This window comes from Octopus bimaculoides, chromosome 12 (genome assembly GCF_046866305.1).
Source record: "Octopus bimaculoides isolate indiv1 chromosome 12, ASM4686630v1, whole genome shotgun sequence".
Lineage (NCBI taxonomy): Eukaryota > Metazoa > Mollusca > Cephalopoda > Octopoda > Octopodidae > Octopus > Octopus bimaculoides.
The window spans coordinates 41,609,313-41,621,812 of NC_142939.1; the positions used below are offsets into that span (position 1 = coordinate 41,609,313).

Consider the following 12,500-nt stretch of genomic DNA (forward strand, 5'->3'; position numbering starts at 1 on the left):
CTCACACATATATTACACACCATATACTTTAAATGCATCCCTATAAATATATACGCACACATACGTATATATATATATATATATATATATATATATATACATATATATATATATATATGCATATATATATAAATATGTATATATGAATACATACACATATATATGTTTACACACACACACACACACACACACACACACACACATATGTATCTATGTATGTTTGAACATATGTGTATATTTGTTATATGCATGTTAACATTATTAAATTACTTAACAAGAACAAACTACAGCTATTTCATGTATTGACATTAGCAGAAAGCATGAAATTGTGGTTAGACTCATCGAAAATGCAGATCTTAAGGCAAGAAGAAGAAGAAGAAGGAGAGCAACAACAATAACTACAGCAGCAACAATAGACTGAACACCATCTTTATCATCATCATCATCATCATCATCATCATCATCATCATCATCATCATCATCATCATCATCATCATCATCATCATCATCATAATCATCATCATCATTTTCCATTAGTTTCTTTCTCCATCAAACAACAACAGCAACAACAATAACACCATTTACAAATAAACAACACATTTCTAAAGAAGCTGATACAAATAAATATACTAAAAAAAGAGAGACATTATAGACGGCTGTGGAATAGTGAAGCAAGGTTCGACAGACTGCTACCGGAAATGTACAAAAAAATATATAACCAAAGCATAGAAGCATAGCAGACAGAAGAACACTTTATAGAATCTGATACGACAAAAAACAAAAACAAAACAAAAAAATGACAAAATGTTCAAAACAAAGACAAAAAGAAAAATGAAAAAATGATATTAATGCCAATTCTGACAACTATGGCAAAACAATAACAACAACAAAGACTGCGATAAACACTAAAGTTGGAGAAGAACAAGAACAAAAACAAAAAGAAGAACAGAAAACGAAATGTTCTTAGAAAATGTACAGAAATTAGGAAGGAAACAATTTACCATTAGACCATGAGGTCATGTGACATAGGCTGGAGATAGAAAAATAAAACAATAACAAGAATATGAACGAAGAGGACATTTTGAGGGATAAAAACGCCAATAGCAAAGACAAGAACAACAATAACAGCAACAAATGATCCAGTCGGAAACTGTGTAAGAAGAATCTCAGGGCTGGTATTATGGTTGGTTCTGACTAGTTTCGAACCCAGTTCCCCCACTTCATATTTTGAGGTCGCTAGGTTTGCTAGAACTTGGAGACCTAATCTTCATCAAATCACTACGCACTGTCTCGAGACTAGAAAGGACACATTGATAAACTTACTACAAAATGTAGAGCTTATTTTCATCAAATCACATCGCATTGCCTTACAACAGAGACATTGGATGATGTAGTTCTTGATGGGCTCCATATCAATGCCTTAAAATAGAGATATTAGATGATGTTGTTCTTGACTGACTTCATATTATTGCCTTAAAACAGAGACATTGGATGATGTAGTTCTTCATGGACTTCATATTTTGAGATCGCTAGGTTTGCTGGAACTTGGAGACCTATGTGTGTGAGTGTGTGCAAACGTTTGTGTTTAGCAGTTTATGTGTGCTTGTTCAGGTGGCGTGTGCACGTGTGTATATGTGTTTGTGACCATATAGTGTGCATGTGTATAGTGTATGTCTGCGGGCGAAAGTTGTCTGTGTTTATGCGTGTCGCGTGTGCATGTGTGTATATTGTTTGTGTTCAGGCGTTTTGTGCTTTTCGGAGTGAATTCTGTGTTGTGGAGGAATGCATAGAGGTGTGAGATGAGATGGGGGTGGCGAGAGATAAGAGTTAAGAAGTGGGATGTATGTAATTGATATTCTATTGTCTAGACGACGATGGTGTAGTGAACAGAAACTGCCATTCTTCTGATCAGATGATATCCGCTCGAATAAAACGGAATTACTCTACTGTCCGGATGACGTCGTTTCATAAGAGAAATTCTCTACTACGAAGAGGAAGTTGGGTCGTAAAACGAAAGCTCCTCTACTTTGTAGACGACATTAGGTCGTAAAACGGAATAGTTACCTTTCTGTGTAGATGTCATAATGTTGTACAAAGGATGAGAAAGTATTTTATTGTTTAGGCGAGGTTACTTAATAAAAAGAAGCAGTTATTCTGTTGTCTAGAGTACGTTGGTTTCGTTCGTAAAATGAAAGTTATTCTACTTTGTAGACGATGTTGGGACGTAAAATAACGAATGGTTATTACCCTGTCTTATTAAAGCAAAATATTAAGGAAAAAAAAAACAAAACAAACGAAATCTCCAAAAGACCAAACAAAGAGAAACATTATTTCATAGTAGCATATGCTGTTTGATTAATATCTAGGTAGAAAATGTTAAATGTCTTCTTCCGCCTTCGTTTCTTCGTCGTCGTTATCATCATCATCATCATCATCATCATCATCATCATCATCATCATCATCATCCTTCAACAGCAACAACAAAACAAACATAATTGTTGTAAAACATATTAAAATCTCATATTTGTATGAGAGACAGGAAACCGGAAGTTGTAATAGAAACATCATTAAAAAAAAAAAATCAGGCTAACACTATAACAGCCACCAAAGTAGTAATCCTTTCCACTAAAGGCACAACGCCTGATATTTTTGGGGAGGGGACTGGCCGATTACATCGACCCAGTGTTTCACTGGTACTTAATTTATCGATCGCGAAAGAATGAAAGGCAAAGTCGACCTCGGCGGAATTTAAACTTAGAATGTAGCGACGGGCGAAATACTGTTAAGCATTTCGTCCAACACGCTAATGATTCTGTCAGCTCGCTGCCTTAATAATAGTTATGATGATAATAATGATGCTTTGATTCTTAGAAAGAAGATTATCAGTTTTTGGAAAGAAGATGCCACAGGCCACTCGGAGTTATTCCTCTTGGCTCAGTTGAGTTTGATTTTATGCAAATTGCATAGGTCATAAATGTATTCTTTTTTTGTATATGTCTCTGTCCATTGGCTGCTGGAGACAGAGAAGGACAACTGTCGTGCTGATGACGACTATGAAGCAGAAACATGTGTCCGCTACTACTCTCTTGTCTGTAGATAATATGCCTGTCCTTTTCCTTAATGGTATGCTATCCTTGGAGAATTCCCGATTCTTAAGATTGTTTCCCCTTCTCATATGAAGCCGACATCAATAGCTATTTGATAATTCTATTAAGATTCTTTCCTGTTTGTCAAACGAATGGAAAGTTACTGGAAACTTAAGATTTTGGGATATCAAAGAAGCTAATCTAAAGACACTAATTTAGAGTGATTAGCCTTTTGAGCATATTTATAGATATTTTTTTAAAGGATATATGTAATAAAAGCGAAGTATAATTACCGAACTTTTCTTTGTATAACTAGTACGAATAACTAGTATTCTTATGAAGATTCATACATAAGAATATGGGTTGAGGAAGGAATGTTGGTCATGGAAGCAGATTATGTAGTTTTAGTAACATGTCCAAACATTAGTATTAGAAATAAAGAGAAACAGCACAACCGGGAATTGAGATCGTGCCATTGGTAAAGATTACCGAAAATTTGTTTATATATATATAATATATATAATATATATACATATATATATATATATATGTACACACACACATATATATGAATTTATGTATATATGTATATATGTATATATGTATGTATGTATGTATACATACACACACACACACACACACACACACACACACATATATATAGATATACACTCATATGTGTATATAAATACACATATATACATACGTTAAAGATTTTATTTTTTATTGTTTTAGCCATTACACAGCGGCCATGCTGGAACACCGCCTTGAAGGGTTTAACCGAACAATCGATCACAATACTTATTTTTAAACCAGGTACTTTTTAATATTGATTTCTTTTGCCGAACCGCTAAGTTAGGAGGACGTTAACAAACCAATACCAGTTGTTATGCGGTGATGGAAGACAAACACTTACACAAAAACAAACACACACACGCAGAAGTTTACATGTATATATATATATATATATATATATATATATATATATATATATATATATATATATATATATATATATATACATGTATATATATATATATATATATATATATATATATATATATATATATACGACAGGTTTCTTTCAGTTTCCATCAACCAAATCCATTCACAAGGCTGTGGTCGGCCCGAGACCTATATATATATATATATATATATATATATATATATATATATATATATATATATATATATATATATATATATATATATATATATATATATATATATATATATATATATATATATATATATATATATATATATATATATATATATATATATATATATATATATATATATATATATATATATATATATATATATATATATATATATATATATATATATATATATATATATATATATATATATATATATATATATATATATATATATATATATATATACACATACACATACTGTGAAGGCGCATGGTTTAGTGGTTAGGATGTGCACTCACGTTTGCGAGATCGTGGGTTCGATTCCCAGACCGGACGTTGCGTTGTGTTGTGTATGTTGCTGTATTTTGTGTCAGTCATTTTTGCTAATAAAAAAAAACACACGAACAAAATGGCGAAAGAGTAGATGAAGTTTAAAATGATAAAAGTCAGAAGAAAAACAAGATGTGTTGCTCCAAATATAATTTGAATAAAGGACATTACTCGAGAGACCAAGGTAGCTAGAAAATATCAAACAAGCACAATTAAGGGGGAAAATCTCCATTCTGAAGAAGTAATAAAACCATATTGCTAAGAGAAAACAAATATATTGGACGCTTAAATCACAGCTTCGAAAACTGCTGACTCAGAAATATTCTAAGTGATCTGATAAATCATGTTCTATCGTTATTGAAATTATTTTTCCCAATTTTTTTTCGCCAAGTACTATGAGTATGTCATTGAGAAAAGAAACGATGTGGGATTTGAACAACCAAATAAACAAGAATGACCGGCATTTTGAAGACAAATTAAATGTCTTCTTCGGCCTGCAGATTTTTCTGCTTTGGGCTTAGCTCCACTTTGACGTCATCAAGTTGGTGGAATATATCTATAACACTGGATTCTATATTACTCTCAGTACTGATATCATTTTCCGAAGACCATATATTGATGCTCTAAAAATTGCATAAGATGTGTGGTAATGTTCAACAGACGGAGAGAACTAAATCACTGATATGGATTCTGGACTTAATCGAGTGAATCATATCACACACTGCGATGTGAGAATTATCAAAAGGAAAGTGCTTCGTAATGGACAGATTATTTACACATCATCTGTGATCAAGACATTATCTATGAAGAATTTTGAATGACCGATAAGTTGACAGAAGTTTCGAAGTATGATGAGGTTGATGCAAAAATAATTGCTGTTTCTTATTGTTGTTTCAAAGTTTGATGGCTGCGTCAGAACAAACTTCTATTCAATTATGTTCGTTCACATAATAAATGACTTTGAAGCGTAGACCTTAGTCGATTTATGCAAATGGTTTTGCTTTCGCTGTTTATTGGTGTTTAGTTTAAGTCGTCAAATGTTACGAACTCAGATTCGAGCGATTTTATTGTAGGAATTCAAAACGGAATGCAAAGCCATAGGAACTGTTTGCAATTTGAACCAAACATTCGAGCGGAAGATGGTCAACTAATGTACAGTTCAAGAGTGGTTTTCAAAATTACGCAATGAAGAAACTTGACGATGTGAATGGATATTGATGAATTTCTGAGATTGATAACAACCATTTGAAAGCAATTGTTGATGAAGATCCATCAAAAACAAGAGTTGCAGGAGAACTAAATTATGACCATTCTACAATTGTTAGACATTTGTACCTGATGGGAAAATTAAAAGAAGGAGTCACCAAATGGGTGTTACTTGAGCGCAACAAAATTACTGAAGTTCTTGATCGTGTTTTGACAGGAGACGAAAACTGGATTCTGTCGACAATCAACGGTGTTTGGTGTAGTGTGTAAGGATTAGTAGCTTTGTAAGCGTATCAGCTGCACATCTTCAGACATAGACAAGAGCATTGGTCTCAGACTACTTCACAGCTCTTGTTTATGGGTCCCAGAAGTCTGTGGTGCACACCGACGACTGCAATACGATATCTCAATTTGGCCAGTAAGCAAAACTATGTAGAGGGTATCAAAAAACTTGAAAGAATGACTGTACAGGGCAGGTCACCATTGAAGTGCACGAAGACTAAAAAAGAGGCTAAAGAACCTAATTTGGTCAATGGCTCGGAAGGTAAGGTAGCAAAATGTATGGTACATCTAGGGCACTCTCGTCACAGAATACATACTTATGTGCAGCTTCCGTAGAAAGAATTGGGATCCGCTTCGTACATGATAGCACCTGTAGAAAATTAAGGATCTGAGACCATCCGAACAGAGATTCTTGATATCCATTCTGCTGAGAGCAGACGACACCTAATTACAGAACGACATTCGACAGCGTTCCGCGTAGTGGCGGGGGCAAAATAATTCGCCAAACTAAAAACTGCTTCAAAAAAGACGGTTAGAGTTATTGTTTCGTGGTCGGTAAGCAAATTTTTCCGCTAATATTTCTTGAATTCCCAGCAAGACAATTACAGAAGAGAAGTATTGCCAGGAACTGTGTAAGTCGCACCAAGAACTGCTTTGTAGATTTACGTCCAGTATTGGTCAACCGAAAAGATCAATTATTTTCCATAACAACACCCGATCACATAATTGACAAAAGATTCTCCTTAAACTGAACTGACCTACAAAACTCTCCCTTAACCAACTTATATCTTTGAACTTACTGCGGCCCGTTTAACCGTTTTTAAAATATCTCAACATCTTGTAAAATGGCGTCAACGAACAAGCAGCTGCTCAAAATGTTTTTCGAAGAATTCATTAGATCCGAGGCTCTAGAATTCAATACTTACTTCTTTTTGACCAAAGAATCACGTAAGTTCTAAGGATTATTTCAATTAATAAAATTTATTCTGAGCTGAGACAAGTTGATATGAAAAATTTTCAAAATTTAAAAACAGCAAATATTTTTGCAGATAATTTTGTATTCGAAATAACATTCGTAGTAGTAGTTGTTGTTGTAACAGTAATAGCAGAAGTAGTAGTAGTAGTAGTAATAGTAGTAGTAATAATAGTAGTAGAAGAAGAAACAACAACAAGGCAACAGCAACAATAGTAGTGGCAGCAGCAGCAGCAGTAGAAGCAGAAAGAATAACAGGAAGTGGTTGTAGTAGTAGTAGTAATAGTAGTGGAAGTAGTAATGGCAGGGTAGTAGTAGTAATACTAGCAACAATCATAATAGTAGTGGTACTAAACAACAACAGCAACGAAAGCAACACCTGTAGCAGCAGCAGTGACTGCGATGGGTTGAGGTGGATAGTAGTAGTAGTAGTAGCAGCAGCAACAACAACAACAGCAGCAGCAGCAGCAGCAGCAGCAGTAGTAGTAGTAGTAGTAGTAGTAGTAGTAGTAGTAGTAGCAGTAGTAGTAGTAGGAATAGGAGGAAGAGGAGAAGGGGGAAAGGAGGACCATGAATAACAGTAGAAGTAGTAGCAAAAGTAACGGTCAACAGTAACGGGGTTGTAATAATGCCTGTAGTTGAAGTAGCAGGAGCAGTAGCAGGAGAAGTAGTAGTAGCAACGATACTAGTAATAGTAAGTAGCATGGGGGTGGGGGTGGATAGGTAGAAGTGTAGTAGCTAGTGGCAGGCTAGTGGCGGTGGCGGTGGCAGTGATAACTAATGGTGGAAGAAGTAGTGCAGGGAGTAGTAAAGTTATTAAGAGTGAAAAATGACTCTACAAACCTGCTTTAGTAGTACTCATACTACACTCTTGGATGTTACAACTTTCTCTTTTATTGGGTTTCTTCTTGACGTCACAGTCAAGACTAGCTTTATTATCTTCGGTTAAGCATTTCACCTCTCTGGTTCGATGTCCTAAACCACATGTCCTAGAACACTGTATTAGACAAAGCATCATAATTAGATGATGTATTTCAGTTTAATGACATTGAAAACACTGTAATTATATATATATATATATATATATATATATATATATATATATATATATATATATATATATACATATATACATGTATAAATATATACCTATATATATATATATATATATATATATATATATATACATAGATATATAGATATGTGTATGTGTGTGTGTGTGTGTGTGTGTGTTTGTGTATGTTTGTGACTGTTTCCCCCACCCCAACATCATTTGACAACCGATGCTGGTGTGTTTACGTCACCATAACTTAGCGGTTCAGCAAAAGAGACCGATAGAATAAGTACCAGGCTTACAAAGAATAACTCCTGGGGTCGATTTCCTCGACTAAAGGCGGTGCTCCAGCAAAGCCGCAGTCAAATGACTGAAACAAGTAAAAGAGTAAAAGAATAAAAGAATATATATATTCTTTTATTCTTGTATTTGTTTCAGTCATTTGACTGCGGCCATACTGGAGCACCGCCTTTAGTCGAACAAATCGGCCCCGGGACTTATTCTTTGTAAGCCTTCCATCGGTCCTTTTTGCCGAACTGCTAATTTACAGGGACGTAAAAACTGCAGTATCGGTTTTCAAGCGATGGTGGGGGTACAAACAGACACAAAGACACACTCACATACACACACACATACATATATACATATATACAGCGGGCTTCTTTCTGTTTCTGTCTACTATATCCACTCACAAGGTGCCACGCAGGGGATTGAACGCGGAACTATGTGGTTGGTAAGTAAGCTTCTTATTTCTTTACTGCCCACAAAGGGCTACACACAGAGGGGACAAACAAGGACAGACAAACGGATTAAGTCGATTATATCGACCCCAATGCATAACAGGTACTTAATTTATCGACCCCGAAAGGATGAAAGGCAAAGTCGACCTCAGCGGAATTTGAACTCAGAACGTATAAAGACAGACAAAATGCTGAAAAGCATTTCGCCTGATGTGCTAACGTTTCTGCCAGCTCACCGCCTTACCACACAGCCACTCTGCACCTGTTTGTATATATGTGTGTGTGTATATATATATATATATATATATATATATATATATATATATATATATATATATATATATATATATATATATATATATATATATATATATATATATATATATATATATATATATATATATATATATATATATATATATATCCGTGTGCGTGTGTGTGTATGTTTATGCATAAATGTGTGCTTATAGACATACATACATATGTATAGAGATAACTCATATATATTCGTATACGTTTATTTACATAATTACATACAATAAAACAATTTCATAATTTATCCACTAACATTTGCATAGAAATTATATATAAATACATACTTATGCTATAACGAAATCTATAACAATTTGCGTCTCTCGTTAATTCGTTGAAATCAATCTGAAATACAAAACGCTTATTAAATTTTCTCACACACTTAACATACAGTTGCTTTCTTTACGGAATGTTGTCATCACATGAGAGGAAGAAAGGAGTTTGACAGCTCTTAACAACATCATAATTGAAACATAATCTTATTGTTACTGTTCACACGTAATAAATACATGATAAAACTCTAGGCTTACACCTATTACTCCGTGTCGTGTTACTGATATAAAAAGAAAACAAAAAAAAAAACCGACGAATTTATGGGGCTTATCTGCAAAGATAGACGCTGCCATGTCTTCTAGTAGCGGAAGGGTCGTGCCTTCTAAACTCCCACGAATACGCACACACGCACACATATGTATGACTCTGTATGTGTGTATATATATATATATATATATATATATATATATATATATATATATATATATACATATATATATATACACACACACATATATATATATATACACACACACACACACACACACACACATATATATATATATATATATATATATATACACGCACACAAATACACGCGCGCACACACACATATTTATATATATAAATATACTTATGTATTAATATGTATACATATATAAATGTATGCATATATGTATGTGTGTTGTGTGTGAATGTGTGTGTATATATGTGGATGTACAGACATACGCATACATATATACACACATGTACATGCATATATATATATATATATATATATATATATATATATATATACGCATGCTTAGACACGCATATATCCCTCGACATAATTTCAATTATAGAGCATTTGTCAAACCCAAAATATAGTAGAAAACATCTCGCCAAGATGCTAAGCAGTGGAACCGAACGCAAAATCGTTTGGCTGCAAGGTGAACTTATTAACTGTACAACCACACACGCACATACACACACTTATGGAGATATCCTTAAGACAATTCACCAACAAGGTAGTTATTGCGATCGAAAGTTTAACAAAGCAAAAATCCGTTAAATTTCTTTTACTGACCTCACTCCAGTTCATCATATACCATTGAGGCCCGCACGGCTCTGACTCACAAGGCTTTGTTGAATTCGGTTTTTCGTCCAAGGCACAGTTATTGTCTTTCACAACCATATGTATGGAACCACTCAACTGCTTGATACAAATGACACTGCGGATTTCGAATCCGGTACCGCAGGTTACATTACACTGTCAGAAAAATAAAGCGAATGGAATGAAATTAATAAACTGGCAGAAGATATAAAGTATAAAATACGCACATACATACATACATTAGCAGCTGTCCAAAAATGTACGTCATGGTATTACCTCTCTATGCGGCTCGATGTTGTTGTTAAAACAATTTACAATGCCATCCGCAAAAAGACTGTCCTGAGACAAACTTAGAAAATCCCTCTGTTATGGAATACATTCATAAACACTAACTCAAGGAATACTGGTGGAATATTCCCATCAAAACTTCTGTCAAATGTAAACATAAAAGGCTTGATATTGTCTTTGTGACTGAGGGGCAAAGGTATGTACCGTTATAGCGGTCAGCTGCCCTGCAGATATAAATGTCCCTTTGAAAATCAAAGAAAACAAGGATATCTATGGACAACTACTAAAAAAACTTCCAGCTTTTATATCCAGACTGTGAATTCATATTGATACCAACAATAATTGGAGCACTAGGTTTTGTTAGTAAATGCTTAAAGGCGAATTTGGATAAACTGGGATTTTCAGAAATAGAAACTGACCGGCTGATTCGTACATTACAAGTGCAATCTGTGAGTGGAACAGTAAAAATATGCAAGTCTTTTCTCAAGCTCCAATTGTGAATTTGTCTGTGTTAACTACATCCCAATGATGGACCCTTGTATCTTTGTTGGAAACCGGCTCCTTCCTCAGCGGAAGATTTATAATAATTAAAAAATAGAACATACATACATATAATATAATATGATATAATATAATATAATATAATATAATATAATATAATATGATATATATATATATATATATATACTTTTTACTCTTTTACTTGTTTTAGTCATTTGACTGCGGCCATGCTAGAGCACCGCCTTTTAGTCGAGCAAATAGACCCCAGGACTTATTCTTTGGAAGCCTAATACTTATTCTATCGGTCTCTTTTGTCAAGCGATGTTGGGGGGACAAACAGACCCCCCCACAACATGGTGGAACAAATCTACCCCAGGACTTGTTCTTTGGAAGCGTAGTACTTATGTTATCGTTAGATAGAATACATATATATATATATATATATATATATATATATATATATATATATATATATATATATACATATATATATATATATTTTTTTTTTATTATATGTATTTATTTTCTCCTAGTTAATAATTAACTCGGACAAAATAAAATGGTTAATAGATACCAGGGTAGCAAAGATCACAAAATGACTGTGGTGTAACTCCTGTTTATGAGGTAGAAACTCCTTGTTATTTTGGGTACTTGAGTATATATATATATATATATATATATATATATATATACACACACACACATAATACATATGTATATATATACATACATACAGACACAGAGACACACACATATATATCTATACACACGCAAAACAGGCTTCCACACAATTTCCCTCTACGAAGTTCGCTCCGAAAGCATGGGTTGACTCAAGGGTGTTAGTAGAAGTTACTTGTCCTAGATGCAGTGCAGTGCCACGCAATAGGAATGAACCAGGAGCCCCATGGCTGCAAAGCAGGCTTCTCAGCCACACAACCAGGCCTGTGACATAAATACAATAAATGCCAAGAAAAAAAGAGGCTAATGTTTATAACTACTAATATCCATCGTTTGTTTTAAAATTTGGTTTTGACATAAATCACATCCTGTTTTTTTCTCTTTAATTAACTTTCGGTCTGTCTCTATGAAATTCCTTACTTTTTTCAAAGATTAAAAGAACAGCTGTCATAATACGAGGGCTTAATTAATCGACTTGGTATTTAATTCCAAAATTATAATCTGTAAATAACTGATCG

The 12,500-nt window shown here is 33.9% G+C and overlaps 1 protein-coding gene across 2 annotated transcripts in view; it reads right to left on the reverse strand.

Annotated features, from left to right (window-relative positions):
* Positions 1-12,500, reverse strand: part of LOC106872636 (thrombospondin type-1 domain-containing protein 4) — a 334,387-nt gene that overhangs the window by 8,638 nt on the left and 313,249 nt on the right. For both annotated transcript variants that reach the window (XM_089360964.1, XM_089360963.1), the window contains exons 14-15: positions 10,489-10,671; positions 7,884-8,037 (exon numbers count right to left, since the gene is read on the reverse strand). In XM_089360964.1, the coding sequence (XP_089217090.1) occupies positions 7,884-8,037; positions 10,489-10,671 (337 nt within the window). The remainder of the gene's footprint in view (positions 1-7,883; positions 8,038-10,488; positions 10,672-12,500) is intronic.